This window comes from Rhododendron vialii, chromosome 1a (genome assembly GCF_030253575.1).
Source record: "Rhododendron vialii isolate Sample 1 chromosome 1a, ASM3025357v1".
Lineage (NCBI taxonomy): Eukaryota > Viridiplantae > Streptophyta > Magnoliopsida > Ericales > Ericaceae > Rhododendron > Rhododendron vialii.
In genome coordinates, this window is record NC_080557.1 from 44,519,870 (window position 1) to 44,540,590 (window position 20,721).

The 20,721-nt window shown below is 35.6% G+C and overlaps 1 protein-coding gene across 3 annotated transcripts; it reads left to right on the top strand.

Moving 5' to 3' along the window:
* The first annotated feature begins 1,424 nt into the window (after positions 1 to 1,424).
* Positions 1,425 to 9,905, top strand: LOC131319453 (mediator of RNA polymerase II transcription subunit 19a). 3 transcript variants are annotated; one of them, XR_009197972.1, is made up of 7 exons: positions 1,429 to 1,650; positions 4,468 to 4,534; positions 6,906 to 7,195; positions 7,334 to 7,561; positions 7,937 to 7,996; positions 9,165 to 9,310; positions 9,430 to 9,905. XR_009197972.1 is itself a non-coding variant. In XM_058349696.1 (6 exons), the coding sequence occupies exons 2-6, from the start codon at positions 4,504 to 4,506 to the stop codon at positions 9,213 to 9,215; spliced, it is 660 nt and encodes a 219-aa protein (XP_058205679.1). In that variant the 5' UTR covers positions 1,429 to 1,650; positions 4,468 to 4,503; the 3' UTR covers positions 9,216 to 9,391. The 3 variants fall into 3 exon arrangements, 2 of the variants coding, with proteins under 2 accessions (XP_058205686.1, XP_058205679.1); XM_058349696.1 differs by lacking the exon at positions 9,430 to 9,905 and having other exon boundaries at positions 9,165 to 9,391; XM_058349703.1 differs by lacking the exons at positions 9,165 to 9,310; positions 9,430 to 9,905 and having other exon boundaries at positions 1,425 to 1,650; positions 7,786 to 7,991.
* The last annotated feature ends 10,816 nt before the right edge of the window (positions 9,906 to 20,721 follow it).

Genomic DNA, 20,721 nt, shown 5'->3' on the forward strand with positions numbered 1-20,721 from the left:
ATAAATTGATTATTTTGAATAAATATTTCATTGTCTTCCATTGATTTGATGTTACAGTTGGAGAATTGGAGACAAATACTGAGTGTACGTAAATAAAATCATTGGGTGCTTCTACAACTTAATTTCTCTCCACTTGTGGCTGTGATGAAAACAAAATATGGTGTCGATGCTTCGAGTGTCTTGTGCATTAGTTCTTCAACCACTTTGGTCTATTATTAAAGCACCCAATGACTTAACTCGAAACAAACAAAATGTTGATAGTTTTGTCATCATATCCTTGTACTCTACTATTTCCATGTATTGTTCTCCAACTCCCAACCTTTTTTATCATGCAAAACATGAAAGCCAAAAAAATGAAACAAACTAAACTACGCATTTTAGGACCACTTGAATAAACCTTCAGTGTATATACTAAGCTACTAATTAATAGAAATATTCGGTCTATGGTGTGGGATTATTTTGGAAAATGCGAAAAGAAAATGGGTGATACTAAGCCAAAGGCGGCTTGTAAACATTGTAGCCAAGAATATTGTTGTAATACCAATTCTAATGGGACATCTTTAATGAAAACCCATATTAACTCCTTAGGTAAAATTTATGAGTAGAGCGAGTTCAATATTGAGAAGAACAAAGTTAAGAAGCAAAAAATCCTAGGGTTTAAATCTGTGAGTGGAGGAGACACGGTTCCAAAACTTGTTGCCGTTAGCTTAAGTGTGGAGGCATGTGTAGAAAGACCTTGGCAGAAATGATTATTCTTGATGAACTGCCTTTTAGTTTTGTTAAGGGTCAACGTTTTAAACATTTCATGCACGTGGTGCAACCAAGGTGGTATAATCTCGTAGATTAATGGTTGCAAAAGATTGTATCAAATTGTGCCAACATGGGAAGAAAGATTTGACGAAAGCACTTAAAGACCAACAAATTTGCCTTACCACAGACGCTTGGACTTTTCTTCAAAAATTGGAATTCTCTTCAAAAATCTCACGTATATGTGTCTTACGTCCCACTTCATTGATTCTGATTGGAAGCTTCAAAAAAAATTTCTTTAACTTTTATTTAGTTCCAAATCAGAAGGGCGAGACACTTGGTAAAATGGTAAAACAATGTTTTGTAGAATGAGGGATTGAAAAATTATTAACAATTACAATTGATAATGCAAGTTCCAAAAAATGGCATAGTTGATTTCTTGAAGAAGAAGACTATCAAAAGAGACTCCACTATTATAGACCACAAGTTTTTAGGTGTTAGGTGTTATGCTCATATATAAAATAGAATTTAATATATTACATGTTAGCAATATCGCGAGGTTCGTGAGATCAAATTTTTTGGGTACCAAAGTGCAAAACTACAAAACTAAAGTGACCACCACCGTGACAACAATAAAATATCGTTTATTTTCCCGTATAAAACAGCACACCACAACGCAACGAGGAAAAAGGGTCAGTTGCATCTCTAAAACCAATTTCAACTATCAAAACGATAGTTAGGGTTTGTTTCAGTTCGAAGACGACGAAAGCCCTCCCAGCAAAAGCCCTAAGCCCCTTCCCCACTCGATTCCGCGATTTGAATCGAACGAATCACAATTGACGAGGAAAGAGGCGAGTTCCTCTCTCTACCAAATTCACGCTGTGGATCTCTCACTCCGATCAGGTAAAGCTTAACCTACCAGTGCCATACGCAGTAGGAATGTACTTAGTTTGAATTGAATTGAACTGGGTACGCGTCTAGGAGATGAATCTTGTTAGTGTGTGAATGTGGTTGGAGTGTTTATTTTTCAATTTGGAGATGTCGAGTTGTTTAGGTCAGGTGTTCGGATAACCGAGTCGAAAGTATATGGTTACGGTTGTGTTAATGGGTTTGGGTATATGTAGTGTGACAATTAGGCCTAGGTGAAGCAGAATGGTGGTTATGTGATATGCTAGTAAACAAAAGAGATTTCATTGCTTGAAGGCGATTGTTGATTAGAGACAATCATATGGTGGGTTTTGGAGAGAAAGGAAGTGACCAAAGGGTATATTGAGGTGATTAGAAACATGTATGAAGGTGTCGTCACTACCATTCGATCACCAGTAGGGAAAACGAGTGAATTTCTAATCATAGTAGGATTGCATCAAGGGTCAGCCTTATGCCCGTACCTCTTTGCCTTAGTTATGGATGAGTTGACTAGACAGTTTCAGATGATATCCTATGGTGTATGATGTTTGCAGATGATATTATCCTAGTGGATGAAACCACAAGAGGTGTTATTGCGAAATTAGAAGTTTGGAGGGAAGCATTAGAGTCAAAGGGTTTTCGGATAAGTAGGAGCAAAACAAAGTATATTGTGTGCAAGTTTAGTAGTATCAGCAGTGTGCATGAAGGAAGAGTGGTGATGCAAATCCAGGAGATACCAAAGAGTGACCATTTTAAGTATTTAGCCTCAATTATTTGTAAAAATGGAGAGATTGCCGATGATGTGACTTATAGGATCCAAGTGGGGTGGCTCAAGTGGATGAGCGTTACGGGTGTACTATGTGACATGAGGGTACCCACAAAATTGAAGGGAAAATTCTATAGAACTGGCATAGCTTGATACTAGCGATGCTTTATAGGACAGAATGTTGGCTTATTAAGAAACAACAGGTGTGCAAGATGAGTGTAGCGGAAATGAGAATGTTGAGGTGGATGTGTGGTAAGACTGGATGAGACAGGATTAGAAATGAAACGGTTCGTGAAATAAGATGGTAGGCGTAACACCTATAGAGGAGAAGTTGAGAGAAAATAGGTTAAGGTGGTTTGGGCATGTCTACTGTAGACCTGGATATGTAGTAGTTAAAAGAGCGGATAAGATAGCTTTGGGTAGTAACGCTATGGGGAGGGGAAGAGCTAAATTGACATTAGATGTTGTTGTGCGCAAAGATATGAGTCTAATAGGTTTGAATGAACAAGTGGTCCTTGATAGAGCTCAATGGGGAAAAAGGATTCATGTAGCCGATCCCAATTGATTGGGACATAAGGCTCTGTTTGGTTTGGTTTGGTAAAGGCGATTGTTGATTCAATTGTCACCAAGTGCGTGATTGGCCTTCAAGAAAGTTGATTTCAATATGCTATGGATTTTATTGTCTCGAGGACTGTCTAGATTTGTTCTGACAGTATAAAAGGGACTTGTGGTGGATTGGCACTACAGAGATATGAAAAATGTAAATTTAGTTGAGTAATAAATTAATATAGGAACCCAAAAAAAATTTCGGCTATATTCAATCAGTATAAGTGGAATACGCTAGCTGGATTTCTTGTTTAGTAATTTTTGATTGCTAGAGTTCCAACAATTACTTCCTTATACTTCTTCTTCTTCCTTTTTTAGAAATACTAGTGTGTTTTGTACTTTTGTTGCATTTGATCGAATTACAGAGTCTAAAAGTTAGGATGAACCCCCTTTAAGTGCTCCACCAGCCGTCTTTAAAACAAAAGAACCTACTGGTCCAAGAGTTAGTATAGCAAGCTTACACCTCTTTTACTAAGAAACAGGCTTGTCCTAGTACCCAATTTCATAAAGTAATTTTGACATTGTTTCGAGGTTTTGTACAGGCTTATTTCTTAACATTTGCAGTTGCCTCTAAAATGCCTAGGAAACAATGATTTTGATGTGTTTGTTGACAAATCATTACTAACCGTTGTACTGTTTGTACATAATGCATTTATCAGGGAGGTTATCTAGGCTAGTGTGCCAATGTCTTAATTCTTATAGCAATAGAACTTAAATTTCTAAAAATTAAAGGTGGTGCTTCGATTGAAACCAATCACCAATCCATTGCATTTTTGCCCCTTTTGGTCAAATATTAGTGTACTGCACATGCAATATTGACAAGGGTCTGAATAAGTGTTATGGAGGAATTGGAATGAGTTGGAGGGTATACTTTGCGGAGATAAGGTGAATACTTTGCAATGCTAGAGAAAATGTAGGGTAACTGAAAGAAGGTTCTATAAAGAGGGCAAAGTTGCCATATATACCAGGTATTCGGTATCTTGGTTTATAGACTGAGCTTGGGAGACCAATGAAACTTGAGGCCTCTCAAGTTTGAGACAGTGGTTGTACAGGTGTAGGACGAAGAAAGAAGGGACCTGTCATAATGTGATGCCTGTTGATTGTACTGCACTATAGACCTTTGTTAGAAACAGACAATGAAACGTCTAAACGACGTGTATTTGTGTAGTGACAGTAGTCAAAAGAACTTCAAGCGCACATATTGTGACGTGGTTGTTATTACAAGTTGTTTTGGGGGGCTTGATTGTTATTCGAAATTTAAAACTCATTTCCCCCGCTTTTGTGTCATCAAAACTTCAGGCAATAATGTGTATGTGTGTAGTCAAAAGAACTTAAGCCCACATCTTGTGGCGTGGTTGTTATTACAAGTTGTTTTGGGGGGCTTGATTGTTATTGTAAGTTTAAAACTCATTTCCCCCACTTTTGTGTCATCAAAACTGCAGGCAATAATGGTCCAACCCTTCATCAGACATTGATTCATGGATCCTGAAGGCAAGAAGTTTGGAAAAGGTGAATTTCCTTGTCCAAGTCTGTAACTCTTTTGTTTTCCACTTTATTTAGTTATACATCTATTTTTTTGATTCTTGAAAGTACCATTCAAATGCACTGAAGTCTGTTTAATATGCTTCAAGGTATCTGTTAAGGACCTAAGGTCCTGATATGTTTTTCTTACTCTAGTGATCTGCCACGTGCGTTGCACATGGCATGCACTTGTTGGTGTTCCAACATCTCCTATTCAAGACTTTAAACCAGTGACTAGAGATTATTTTCAATAAAAAGGTGGTCCTAAACAATGGTACTGTTCATCTTATCTCTAAATACAAATCCGTATTTCTATCTATTTATTCAAATCCCACATTCATTCCCATAATTCAACCTTTTCGTCCAAAGTTCTATTTTTTCTTGTGTTAAGTGCATATAAGAATGCCAAACATTGGTTTCATAGTATAGGTGTTGACGCTAATGCTATCGTTTCAACGGTACCGATTTTATATGAATCGATCAGATCTGCATGGCATGAGCTATGCCTATTAAAATATCTCTGTTTTGGTGATGGGATCTAAATCTTGTCCATTGATTCTCTTGGTGGGTTTTGTGGCTGCAATCATAAATCCATTTTTTTAAAAGTGAAACAGGGTTCATAGTCAGCAATCGTTGGACGCAGTAATAGCTTTATTAGCTAGAGTACATCTAGAACTCTCATTATGAAATAATTTTGAGATTATGCATCCCTGATAAACAAATTGCTCTTACATGAACATTTCCTCTGTGCAACATCAGTCCCCTCTTGGTGGTGATAAATCATAGATAAAACAGATAGTACTAATTTGGGAATTCAATAACATAAACAATTTTCCATTATGTTGACAAAGAATTTCAAATATACCATTGAGTCATTGACATAAAGCATTGCCCTGTTCTGAAGTTGCAAACATAAATATTTCAAATCTACCATTTAAATGGTCGGATGGGAAAAGGAATCTACAGTATATTGGGTTTCTATGATTGGGAATATATTTGATAAAGGATTTTCAAAGTGATGGGGAAACTTCCGAAAGGGTTGTAGATTGTCAATTATAAAGCTACTCGGCCTTTTATTTTGTATGCCCTAGTAGTTCTTCAGGCCCTTTCTTTTGTTGTAGATCCATCAAAATCCTTCAGACATGGCATATATTCTTTGTAATTTTTTATTGGGACAAATCCTTGAAATATAAATATCAAAAGAAACTAGTAGAAACAAATTAAAACTGGGTTTGCAGTTCTATTCAAATTCAAATTCCAGCGAAAAATCAAATCTCATGCAATTCAAATGTCAAAGTGAAGTGTAAAATTTCAAAAACGGCATAATAGTGTCGGAGTTTTGGATGTCCATTCACCAAAATTCTAAACGATAATGTTTAAATGACGGAACTTATATATGACATATATAGTCACACATGTCTTGTGCACGTGTCATGATTGCCAAGCAAAGAGCTGAGATGTCAGATTTGGACTGCTTTTTGTGTTTGTGGTTATTTTACTGGATTGATGCAGAAAAAGACTAAAAAAATGTCTGCAGAATAACCCAGGGAAGAATACATCATTCTAAAAAAAGTCTGCAGAATAACCAAAGGAAATTGCACTTTGTTTTTATTTGCAGAAGTCTTCCCTGCACCTTTCCGTAAACAAAAGGACCATTATCGGTTCATTAGGATAACATACATGTATTATATTCATAACAGCAAAGAAAAAAAATCTAGTATGACTAATGTATGTAACGGTGCGTCACAAAAATCTTTTAGTCAATTGCATGGAACAGTGTTCCGGTAGTTTGGGTTTTGGGGGGGGGGGGGGGGGGGGAGTTATAATGTAAATATGCCACCAATAGGAGTGCTGTTGAACTGTTTTGACAAGGAAAGAGATGAGCTGAGATAGAGAAGTAGTTATGGTTTTGAGGCCAAGCAAATGGTGTGGTTCACAATGAAGATGCACGGAATGGTTTTTGGACCATTTTTTTGTATAATAAAGGAATCAGTTTCATGGAATTGGAGTTTGCCTTGTTGGAAGAGAGAGGGGGTAGTTTTGGAGAATGGTAACAGGTAGGACTTAGGAGGGGTTTGTGTTGTTTGAGAGGCATTCATTGAGTGGGACATGGTAATCATCTGAATTTGCGGGGCCATTTGTGGAACAAGAAAAGTAGAAACACCTTCGTGCTTTTAGTATAGATAAATTACAGCAGGCTACTGTGTCATGTCATACCTCCTTTTTCCCCCATTGACATGGACTTTGATGCTCTGGGATTAGTTTTTCGACCAACTGATTTGTTGTCATCAGTCACAATTTCTCTCTTTGTATCACCATTGGCCTATATTTAATTTACTTTGTCTTGTCTGAATATCAGGGCCAAGAGAACTTACTGGTGCAGTAGATCTTATAAGTCACTATAAGTTGTTGCCCCACCACGATTTCTTCTGCAAGAGGTCACTTCCCTTGTCTATTTCAGATACCCACTACCTTCACAATGTGGTGGGAGACACTGAAATCAGGAAAGGGGAAGGGATGCAACTGGACCAACTCATTCAGGATACATCCTATTCAAGAGGGGCAAATGCTCGGATTCAGCCCTTTGACCTAGATGTCCTCAGAGAAGCCTTTCAACTGAGGGAAACTACTCCGATTGATCTTCCTCCTGTAAATCCCTAGACTTTGGGCTTTGGATTCAAAATCGAGGGGTTCCGGAAGGGGTGTCTTACTTTTTTGCTGCGTATCTACTGTACTTCATTTCAACTTGTGTAGAAGTATTACCCATTTTTGTGTTGTGTTCTATAGGCAGAGAAGGGGATTCCTACTAGTGCTGGAAAATCTAAAAGTGAGTCCAAAGACAAGGAGAGGAAGCATAAAAAGCACAAGGACAAAGACCGAGAGAAGGATAAAGAACATAAGAAGCACAGGCACCGTCATAAGGATCGAAGTAAGGAAAAGGACAAGGAGAAAAAGAAAGATAAAAGTGGGCATCACGATTCTGGTGCTGAGCCCTCAAAGAAACACCATGAGAAGGTCGGGTTCTCAGTTTTGGATACAGCTGTTTTGTCTTCCATGCCGAAATTTTAAAGTTGTACAGTACCATTGTGGTTGTCCTGGATTGGCTTGTGGAACGGCTGTGTCACTCGTGGTTTGAACTTTCTAGGATTTGAATTTTAGCTGTCTTGTGCCAGAAAAGATGGCATATCGAGAATAAGCTCTGAAAGAACTATTCTTTTAACTGTTGAACTTGGCTGCAGAGAAGGAAAGGAATAAGTCTGATAAGTTTCAGTTCAACAATAGCCTTGATCGGAGTTCTTTAGCCAAAGAAAGTTTTTTACTTTTTTCCTTTCTCCGAATTAATTCTTTCAGTGGATGCACGCGTCTTATTGTCTCATTCTCTAATTTCAGAAAAGGAAGCATGACGGAGACGAAGATCTTAATGACATTCACAGTCACAAGAAAAGTAAGGTAACGTGTACGCAGCGAATCCCTTCAATTAGTTTTGGACGTTTTCTCCAAAGTATTGCTACTAGTAAGAATTTGATTTCTGTCCTTTTTGCCGTCAGTTTAAGAATCTTAAATTCATATTAATCTATCTTTTGGAGAAAGAATTGTCATTGGAATCAGTTTTTCGGCGGCCTACCTACCCCAATAGATTGGGACATAAGGCCTAGTTTGGAGAATCTGTTTCCTTGGTAGACCTGGTGATGTTTGTTCTGCTGCTGGTCTATTGTCTATGGGATAATTTTCAGAGATGATAAGCGCAGTTTGACTGCATGCCTAATGAGTCTGATTTTGTTCACCCTCACCAAATTAGGGTGAACATTACGCTCATTTTTATTGGTTCATTCTAACTTGTAGGGCTGACCAGATTTAACCATAGTTAGCATTAAAGGCCCCAAAATTATGGTAATGATACAAAACCACTTATTTGGAAACAATACCTTGCAGGAGTGAAAACACATTGGTTCACTCATAGAAAATTATGGTGAACCATGATTAAAAGTTTGAATGAACCAATAAAAATGAGGGTAATGTTCACCCTCATTTGGCGAGGGTGAACAAAATCGGACTCATGTTTAATATGTTTTTGTATACATGCATGAGTATGTTGGGTGTTATGCTCACATACTTGCATATAGGGGGCATATTGCTCGAACTGATGACGTTGGTTGCCACCACTGCAGAATTCTGAGCTTTGGTATATAGGGTCATATACAATGTAAGAGAGCATGTATATGTTTGCAGTTGCATTTATCTGTTAATTTATGCAACTATAGGTAAATGTATGTACATAGGCGTTTTTACATATGAGCTTGTATTTGTAAATTGCATGTACATGTGTAAAAAAATCATATGGAATAATGGAAGTGATTAAGTTGTATGAGTGGTTGAGTTTCTGTTTAAAGGTGAATTGCTCCTATTCCTAATTCTTGTTGCAATTATGTGCATTAAATGTATGCTTCCGTCAAGGCATTTACCGGCATGTGTTCACACTTTGATGTGTGTGTGCAGCCATACGTTTGTGTCTTTTTGTTTGCGTAAAAGTTGCATTTTTTGCTCATGGAAAAGCCATACTTTTAGTTTTTTCCACGCCTCTCATGTCCATCTTCTGTTTGGCTTCTAAATTATGCAGCGTAAGAGCGCAAAGATTGAAGAGACAGGCACCATTAGGGTAGCAGGCTGATAGATGGCATGTAGTCAATTTTTTATTTTTACTTTGTTCAAATGTCACGTTGAAAATTTGGAGGGTCCTTGCTTACTGTTGTGAAATTTCTCGAGGTACCAAATTTCTTATCTTTACCTCCTGTTTTCATCTTTATTATTTTCGGAAGTAGTATTTCAACCTGATCATGATCTGATTACTTGACTTTTCTATCCTTTGCTTTTCTTCAATTCAGGACGCTGCACTAACTAAAGTTCATCAAGAAGGTGAATTCACCTGTCAAAGATATAATGAACCGAAGGTGCATATAAATTGAAACTGAACTACTTCTTTGTATCATAACTGAGGCCCTGATATAATTTGCAGTAACATGCAAAACTTTGTTCCTTTTTCTTAGTTTTATCAGCATGCTCAATATCTCAGCACTTGTTCATTGAGTGGTTGCCATTATTGTGACTTCTTAGGATTTGATTTCTCATAATCAGTTGTAATCTGCTTGTAGCTAGGATAAATGGAGGTGGTAGGTAAGGGTAGGTATTTTTCCCTTCTGTCCTAGAGTTAACACCAACATGTCTCCATTGTACTAGAAAGGGAAGCCTTTCTAAGGTTTGGTGTTGTGTATTTATTTAGTTTGAGTTCTCAGGAATTGGAACCGAGAGTGGGAGTTTGTAAACACAAATAGATTCTAATATAATGGGGGTTATAGCTTTCCTTTTGATGTTTGTATTTGCTAATAGTACTCAACTACAACTCGAGGGAATTTATCAGTTGGGTAATGTCACACTATATCCGAGATGACATTTTTTGTTTAGGCTTAATGCAGTGAGACTATCGGTCCAATAATTTACGCATTGCTCCAAATTTTCAATTACTCTTCAGTTTTGTTTGTATATACTTGCAACTTTTTGTACCCATTATTGTGCTTTTGATTACCTCTTGTTAGGTTAGGCCCTACCACCTTGCCAAACTTTGGAAGTATATAATGTTGATTTTGTTCCAGTATTTTGTTGTTTGGCATGAGCTGATTCTGGGGAAACAACCCACCTGACCTGATACTAGTCCAAATGAAGGATGTGGTGACAAAGGATATAGAATCAAAGAAAAATATTGCTAGCCCAGTTGCCCATGTGGTTTGGGCCAAGGGTTTGTACATCGATGACGACAAAAATTGTAAATGTACCTATCGAAATGTAAACCATGTGTAAACGGTATATGATTTCGTTTTGAATAAGAATACAATGTATATTACTTTAAGATGAATTTCGCTTCGGGCGCATGCTTCCAGCTTCTCCTGCTGCCTCGGTTGGGTGCTGGATTTGTCTCATACTAAATGAGAACATTTTCCATGTGACTACATAGCAATAACATCTCCAACATATGGCACAGAAAAAGCACTCTCATGATCGTTCTGTACTCTTTCTTTTGCCCTCTTGTTTTTTAGACTTTTTCGGACTTCCTTCTGTTGCAACTAATGATGGAACTCCCGTTAGCCCCCTTTTTTTCTTTTCTTTTTTTCAATGAGGGTATCCAAGGCTTTTGCTTCGATTAGTTTTCCGGTTCTACGACCGAACTAGATATCAAATTTTTTTTCCCATCAGAAACTTGTTTCAGGAAGTCCAATACCACTGGCAAGATTTAGTCACAATATAATGGAAGGAGCAACAACCGCTATCACACACTGGCATAGCACACCGGAAATTGAGTTGGAGATGGGTGAAATTCTAGGGTGAGAGTACGAACCCCCTAAAATGGGATATGAAATTTTTACAGTGGCTGTTCATGGCTGTTCACGGACTCGATGTACCTATTGTTTCTTTTTTAGGGTCTGCTAAAATCAAAGTAAGTAAAGCATAAATGGAATCTACAACTCTCAATGGATTGGAGGATCGTGTTGTGAACATCCAGACCGTTGATTGCCGAGATCAATGGTCTGGATTGCCGAACGGTTGGACGGTTGAGATTACGGATAGCACCGTGCAATCCAAACCGTTGATTGCAGAGATCAACGGTTTGGATGTGCACAGCACCGTGCGCACAACACGCCCCGGTATGCAAAAGTCCTAACTATAAAAGGGAAGGATACAGTCTACACTGTGAGGGGAGAGAAAAAAACAACAAAAAAGAGGTCTTATTTAGCGCCCTCGTTCCATCACTCGGGTCGACGATGTTATTGCCAGACGGCCCAGATCTGATGCCACTGCGGCCGGTGATGAAAGAAAGTGGCTAGATGAGTCCAGGACCGGCTTTGGACATAGGCCCACCAAGAATTACAAAGTTTCCAAATGGCGGAGTATATGAAAGAGATATGAAATATTAAATATGTCGAGCATCTAGCTAATAGGCTACTGTGGTACGGTGTTAAGATACGCTCATTTAATCCACAAGGTCATGCGTTCGAGACTTGCTTAATAAACTTTTTTGGGCTGACGGATTTGAACTTTGTTCGAAAAAACTTGTTCCAAAATGAAAGTACCGAATTGAATTCGCGACATCAGGCACCAGAGGTAATAATCGTTGTGCCATTGAACCACAATGAGATTTTGCATCTTATGTCGAAAAACAAATATATATAGACAAATACAAGAGGTCCCATTTTCAAACCTCGCTTTGAGCCTTCAAAAACTCAAAACTAAGGTGCCGTTCCGGTTTCTAAGAAAAATAACTTTAAGAAAAATAAGGTAATTACAAAGTTAAAAATTATATATTTACGCAAATAATTTTCCTACCAATATGGATCTTGTTTGATAGATCTCATTGAGATCTTTTAAATGGTGCAAAAAAAAAATTGAAAATTCATTTTTTATTCTTGTTATATTTGAATTTGAAATTACCTTCTTTTTGAAAAAGAAGATTTTAAAAGAAAGCGGAACGGGATCTAAGCCAGGATAAGGTGGAGATGGTATCCCCACCCACCACCACCAGCCAGCCGAAAACGATTCTGTCCTACAACACAACTCATTTGAGCCCTACCAGGATTCCTTGTGTATTTGATCACTTGATTTTAAAACTGTACAAGCCTCTTGCTTTAACAGTATTTTCATCGAATTATACTATATATATATATATAGTAGTACTACAATGACTCCGACACCAACTCAATCATAGTATACAAAGACCATCCTACCTAAAATCACATGACCAACATCATTAATTACTATACAAGCCTTGGACATAATAGAGCATGTCCCTATCAATGCTCCATTACTCCCCCATAATACAACAAGTCAACCAAAAATATATAGGGTCAGTGTGCTCTAGCTCAAATGGCATTTCCTGGTCTTCCCCGTGTGGAAGGCCAGAGATCGAGCCTCGTCGTGGGCATTTGGAATTCGGGAATATGGGTAGCCTATGAAATCCATTGTGAACGGTCTAACTTTTTATTAACCCACGCTGATGTATATAATATTGAAAAAACAAAAACAAAATAAATAGGGTAATGATTTTCATACTCTCTTTTTTGATAAATGCATTCGATTTTTTGTTCTTTAGTGAAACTTTTATATGTGATTTTTACGCTGAAAGACAAGAAGTGGGTGTGGCAAAGGATTGGGCAGATCCTTAGCTATAACTTTGCAAGTTGTATTGTTGTTTGCTTATTTCACTTTGGTATTACACTATTAATATATGATTCTGGTTTTTCCTCGTTTGTAAGAAGAGAGAGTGTGGAAACCATTTTGTAATAGATGTGTTATTGAAAGAATCTAATGAACGATTGCTATTGTATGGACACGCATAAACAACCAATACGGCAAATCATTTCTCAATCTCTTTTTTGATAAATGCATTTCTTCTTTTGTTCTTTGGTGGAATTAAAATTCTTTACACCGCCGGTGTAAACATTTGTTTCCTCCCAATTAATTATATTGCGCCACATTGTCATGTTTTATTGATTGGGACCACTGTTTTGTAACATGGCGCAATGTAATTGACTAGGAATTGTCCGTGCCTTCAAATCGGTATTCAACTCATATTCAATTTTGAAGGCCAAGGCCCCATTCGCAAAATTCATACTACGCAAACAAAAAGCAATAGCTCAAGTATATTCACCGGTTAACTTGAATTAGCACATAAACAAACTAACAAATTAATAGTTGTAGCGCCTGTACCTGAAGGCACTTATCGCCAGCCATTTAAATTTACAACCAATTCGACCACACCACAAATTACGGATCATAACTGGCAAAACCAACTGTAATCACAAAATCCACTTTAAACTTAATGATAATATAGCAGCATCTAGCTTTTATTCATCAAGTTTTCTAAAATCAAGAAAAGGTTAAACATAATCAGCCTTTCAATTGAATATAAAAATATAATTCCACTTCTACTAAAACATTGATAACAAAGTTGTAGATTTTCTATGCCGATGCAACCTGTCAAAAAAAATAAAAAACCCGATGGTGCTTAATTCAGTTCATATACCATTTCAATCATCTAGCAAGAAAATTTAATGTCATACAACCTGTCAAAAAATGAAGTAAACAACGGCAAACCATGACATACTGGTTTTTACATGGTACTCGCTAAATAGAGACCTCAGTTTGATTCAAAATCATCCACTATAAAAATGTAATTCCACTTCTCTTGAATCATTGATAACAAAGTTATAAAACTTTCTAAGTTTCAAGCTCTAACCAACTCGGTATCTATTACTGGTTACTGGTTAGCCAATGCAACCTATCAAAAAAACATACGGTGTTTCATTTCATATCTGTATAACATTGGCATGTGTGATTATTTCTTTTAGAACATCATAGTCAACTTTTGCCGAAGTTGTTTTGCAGAAAAGTTATCATGTTTATTTTCCTTTTCGTTTTCATATGTTGCTTTAGTTTTATAAGGACTTAGTATTGGCTCAACTTATTTGATTAGCATATCACAAAGCTAGAAGTAGAGTAGAGGCAACAAATCATGGTAAACGATTATAGAAATTTGTAGAAGAGAACATGGTCATGGTTTAAATTATTGATGTGTGATCATTATTCAAACAACATAGATTTAAAAAAAAAAAAAAAAAAAAAAACAAAGTGTTCGAAGAATCATACCGCTTGAATGGCATTTTCTTTTCCCCTGTCTGTGGATGTCACCTCCTCTTTTCCCTTGCACTTTCCTCTAGGTTTTTCTTTTAGAAAGATAAAAATATATAAGGAGAATAGGAATAAAGTTACTCAATGAGGTGAACACATATGTAAGAAGAATAGGAATAGAGTTGTTCGGTGAGTTTACCTTCACCACACGTATGTCATTTGAGGGTCCATCACGGATAACAATACTCACGTTCCGTGCTCGACGCAACTGAAATTTAAATAGTATAAAAAGATGCAAGAAAATTGTAAAGAAAAAAAAACATGCAAAAAAAAGAGAAATGAAGGATTTATTGTAGTTTGGCTCAAGATATCACAAACTGTCCTATTTCGAAGAATTAGTAACCTATTCGGAGGGAGCACATGGGTTGGAGATCATAAAGATGCCTATCTAAAAGATTAAAAAGGGACTTACATGGACAGAATTCATAATGTCATCCATGATAAATCTCTTCAAATTAGCAAGTCTGAAATAAAAGACATGAAAGTATAATCAACCAAGGTTACAATGCATAAATCCGATAGTCTTGGATTTTCCAAACAAAATGCGTGCCTGGAGGAGATATTAAAAAAGAACACATAAGAACATAGCGTATTCGCAAAAGAGAGCCAAAATGGTAAAAAAAGAATTTCCAGCATTGTATTTTCCTACCCAATCAACGGCAATTTCATTACCTCCATTATAGCATGTCAATCAACGGCAATTTTCATTACCAAATTTCCAACCCAATCAACGGCAATTTCATTACCTCCATTATATAATGTCAATCAACTTTAATTTCATTATCAAAATTCTTCCCTTATAAATCAGTCATTATATTGTTCACCCAATCAAGTCTTTATAGTCCATAACTAAATATAATGTCCACTCAATCATTATCAAATATTCGTTCATAACCAAAAAACATTGACCATATTGAGCAACTCAACGGCCATGATTTATGCAGAAAATGTGTGTTAAATCAAACGGTTAAGATTTATGGAGGACAAATATGTGGGCCACCACACCGTCGCTATTTGTATTATAGATTTGGATGAAACAGATGTTTACACTGGCGGTGTGGAGAATTTATTCTCAACTTCTATTGTGACTTGTACTAACTGAGGTTTTAAAATTGATAAAAAAAAAGTTACAAAATTATTTATGAAAAATGATTATTATTAGTAACTAGTGTGATGTGATGTCAAGACCGTTCGATTAACTTTTTGCAGTGACGACAGACAGATTTTTTTTTATTATTTTGCTCGGCAACGACCGATAGATTTTGATACTTGCAAAATGACCGGCGTGCATCACTAAATGAAGCCGCAATGAGGTTTTTTCCCCCTTACATGAGAGGATCATTTCTCATATTCAAGTACAAGGATTGCATTAATTATTAAAACTGAAAGACAACGATTGAATTGTAATATATTTCTTTAACTGTAAAAAAATCTCAGATTACTAGAATTGAAAGACCCAAACGAGGCCTTAATTGTCATGTTTTTGAAAGAAGTTGATTGAAGTTGAAGGGCCGGGAGAGAATACAAACATGAGTGACTTATATTCTCTGCACAGAGCCAGCAGGATATATATGTAAATCTCAGGATGGTGACTTGTGAAATTATTAATAGGAAAATAATATTAGCATTTCAAAAATTGATGCAGACACTTTAAAATCAGTCTAATCCCAAAGCCACTTTTCTTTGTTCGTTGGAGTGCCTCCATTAATTTTTGAAGCGCCAATATCATTTTCCTTATTAATATATAATTCTAATTTTTCCTCATTTATTCATAAAAAGAGAGAGTGCGAAAACCATTTCCTAATAAATATGTCATTGAAAGAATCTAATGAATGATTGCTAATGCATGGACGAGCATAAACAGTCAATACTGCAAATCATTTCTCACTCTCTTTTTCGATAAATGCATTTCATTTTTTCGTTCTTTAGTGGAACTTTTATTGTGAGACTTGCACCAACCGAGGTTTTAAAATTGATACAAAAAAGTTACAAAATTATTAATGAAAAATGATTATTATTAGTAACTGGTGCGATGTGAATCATCTGATGTCAGGATTAACTCAGCAGTGTAACATGCACTAAACCCTACTTTACTAATCTCGAATGATGTCGACCACGTTACATTTGCCCCTAAATTATTGCCACCCATGCAAGACAAAATAGGGTATTATAATTATACTGCCCATTATTGCCCTTTTCATTTCAACTCTTTTTTTACTTCTCCAATTGCGCCCTTTTCATTTCACTAATGACTGAACTTTTGAATATGGCTCAGTGAAACTGGACCCGCAGGGTTTGAAAATACCCAATAAATTACTATATATCTTTAGTATCACAAAAAAGCAAGATTATTGGGATCATATGCTCATCCAAATTCTTGATTCCGAATGAAAAATTAAAAGATTGGATCAATCACTTATACATATTGAATTGAGCTGATTCTTTTGCGGGGCCACTCAAAAAATTATTTTAAAAATTATTGAACAGCCCGAATTATCTGTGCAGGATCCGTAGTGGACTTCGTGTGCCGTTTATGCACCGTCGGTGCCTTTATCATTTTATGACCGAATGCTTTTGAAAATAGTTTCGAGAAGCGATATTATACAATAGTCTGAGAGTACAATCATGTGGTATTCCGAACCATTTTACAACCACGCATTTATGTGAAATCCACCATTAAATATATAAACTCCATAATCAACATGTAATTGTAAAATGATCGAAATACCATGTAGCGATACTCTTTGATTATTGAATACTGTAATTTGCTCCTTAGAGAAACTGGACCCGGAAGATTTGACAATACCCAATAAAATATTATCGGTGGCACAAAAGGCAAAGACCATTGGGATCCCATCCGGAATGCGAATATGCAAGGCTTTAAAAGTACTCTTAAAAAAAATTAGTACTCTTAAATCAGTTTTGCTAATTTCCGCCCACTAAACGGAGAATAATATACACACATTTTCAAATAAGTTCAGATATCAATGTATATTTCATTGATATTAATACATTTTCAAAAATATAAATATACCTTTCGGATATCAATGCATTTTTTTACCTATTATCCTATCAATTTGGACGGATTTTAGAATAATCCCTCTTAAATTGTCTAAAGAAGGCATATTGTCCCAAATCCCAAGAGGGGACAAAACATTTAAAGTGCCCTAGATTTTCTAACAAGGTTGTTGAAAATGCCCACCAGCTACGTCCTATTTTGGCCACTTCTATCAACTGCTACTAGTAATTAACACATAAAAGCCACATAGGTACATTGTATTTGTTCCTTAAAATATTGTCGGTGGACTTAATAGGAACATGCCCTAGCACTAAAGTCAAGTTGTAGTAAAAGGTAAAAGTCATCATCACCGGGTCTACCAAGCGACCCCTTCCGATGCACTCCCGGGTATAGGGCACCTCGGTGTGCCCGATCGATATTTTATCGTCAGTGATAGGAACTGTTCAGTTCGTAGAAATTGTAGGACATTATACGTGAGACAAAAATTAAAAGCCCGTTCCAGAACACCTTTTTAAAAAATAAGTATTTATTTTACATTTTCAAACTCAAAAATAATGTAAATAAAAAATAACTTTTAAATTTTTTTTGCATCGTATTAAAGATCTCAATGAAATCTTTCAAACAAGATCCATATTGCATATTTTTAGATTTCAATAAACTCATCGTTTTTTAGCTTGAAATTATCTTCTTAAAAAATAAGTACTTATTTTGCGTTCCGAAACGCGGCCTAAGTTAATCAGACAGTGATATAAATGTGTGTGTATATATATATATATATATATATATATAAAACATTTTTATAATTACAATGAACATTTTTTTTTATATCTACTGTTGTCTAACTAGGGCTAATGATATCCTATCAATCCAGTCTGATACAAAATGATACACTAAGCATACTCTGTGTAAACTGAACGATTCAGATCATGATGACAAAAATTTTAATTAACACAACGACGCACCCTACAATTCGATAGTGCATTGTCTCAGTGTCTGTGTAGATAAAATAGGAAAATTTTAAAATCAGCCAATTGAGTTGACAATAATGAATGTGTGAATGTGTATTAAAGGGTATAAAAAATACACATAAATATAAATTTTTCTTATCTTTTAATGTGCTTATACTGGATTGACAATAACAAGACCAGTTAAAATATAGTGTGTGGGGCTTGCTTCTGCTCTAAGATAGTACTATTACGTGACAGTCATATTGGTCTACTGAGCGATTATTGTGCCCTTGGGACACTGCAACCGCGAAGTCAATATCGATTGACTATTCAACTCTTGCAACGTATCGCTGGCGATCATTCATCCTTCCAAAAAATGACTTCACTGGGTTTAAATCACATGCCTATAATTGTTCCGGCAGTTTTCATAAAAAAAAAAAAATTGTCCCGGCCAATTTACTCGTATATCGATTAATTCTGAAATTTTAAAGTTAAGGCAGACAAACCTTTTGTAGTTTTGCTTCCGTTCGGATAATTTTCTCCACTTTGTTCTTGTTTTCTCTCCCTCTTTCTTTTCCTCTCTCCTTCCTCGCTGCAAGGTCGCTTCCGATGAACGGAATAACTTGGAAATAATGGGTTCTTTCGATCTGGTGTTTCGAATATATTCTTTTCAAAATAAAGGTGTTTATATCAGACACTTAATAATATTCGATCGAGCCATTATTTTGCAAATTTGTTTTACTCGATAGGCTCTATAAAATAAATGTTTCTAATCAATCGAAATGAAAACCGGAGCGGATCCCACCCGGCGGGGCAGCAAGCACCCCGAATCCGTTCACTTTTCCTCCTGAAAAAGGAAGCTAATGAGAATGGTCCCAACTGCATTGCGGAACAATCTACTGCCAGGGGGCATGTAATTAATTTTTGACCGTGTGATTCAACCCACCACCACCAAAACAGAATCTCATAGCTGGAAACAGCACTACTGTACTTTTGTCCCTCCCATCCCACAAATTTTTACCGTCAATCCCATTTATATCCATAAATTGCTTTTCCCACCCCCGACACAACCCCCATGGGTTCAATGCTGAAAGTCCGAAATACCCTTCCCTTTTAACTAGTACTATTTTATTTTTATTTAATTTCTTAATTTTTTTATCTTATTTATTTAATTCATTTATTTTTCTCTTTTTCTTTATATATATATTTTTCTCTTTTATTTATTGAATATTTTTTTATATTTTTTCTCTTTTATTTATTCGAAATACCCTTCCCTTTTAACTAAATTCTTTTTTAATTTAATTTCTTAAATTTTTTATCTTATTTATTTAATATTGTTCATGTAATTTCATTTCTTATTTATTTCCTTGTTTATCTATTTATCTATTTCTTTTTTTTTCTTCAACCTCACTATTATAATGTGTGCGTCGATGAGAAAATTGACATGTCTCGGGACTTGATCGGACATCGTCGATAATTTTGGGCAGTCTAAAATGTGCTCGGGAAAATTACAGTACTGCAAAGATCAGTTCATTTAATCACCAAATTTGGGAAGCCGAAATGCTGATCTATTAATAAATGTGGCCTATTATTAGTTCAAAAAAAAAAAGACCTTAGAGAGGAGGGGAACTATGCCACCATTTGGTTTAAACTTGACACAACATACTTACACTTCATACTTGGAGTGTGAACAAAGGACAAAAAAAAAATGAAATGAAAAACGTGGAAGAGGCTGGAAAAGAGTCAACTCTTCGGTTATTCACAATGCTATAATTAAAAATTTATAACCAAAAGTTGTCACATCAGTTTATGATTATTCATTTAAGAATTTTATAAGGTTAGCAATGTAGATATCTACAATGGCATAATCAAAATTGACTAACCAAAACTTATCACATCAATACATCATATTTTCAAACTACAAAAACGTAAAAACTGTGAATAGTAGAAGATAATATTTCTAAAAATAGTTTTCAAACTAATAAAAACTATTTACTGAAAATAGAAAATAATTTTTGAAACCTTTTTTTTGGAAAAAAAACATTTTGTTTTTTTAAAAAATACAAAATTTTGGTAAAAAAATTTTATTTTGAAAATATTGTTCGAAAAGAAAGAGAGAAAAAAAGGAAAAGAGATAGAACATTAAATATTTTTGTATAATGATTGTTGTATTTGATTGAGAATACGTAGGATCTATTAAATTTGATTAGTGTCAAAATGTTGCTAATTTTGGTTATCCAAAGTTCAAAATTTGATTATTTCTAAAGAGATTGGTAAGTTTGATTATAGTATTGTGAGCCATATTTTGCAATAACATTGTCAACTTTAAAAATTTTTTACTTTTGATTATAGCATTGTGGATAATCTTAGGTGTTCTCTTGATGCCACCTCTTGTTTTTGTTTCCACCTCTTAGGTGTGCTTTTGAAAATAAAAAAAAATGTTAAGACTGGTTAATGTTGTAGTTATACATATT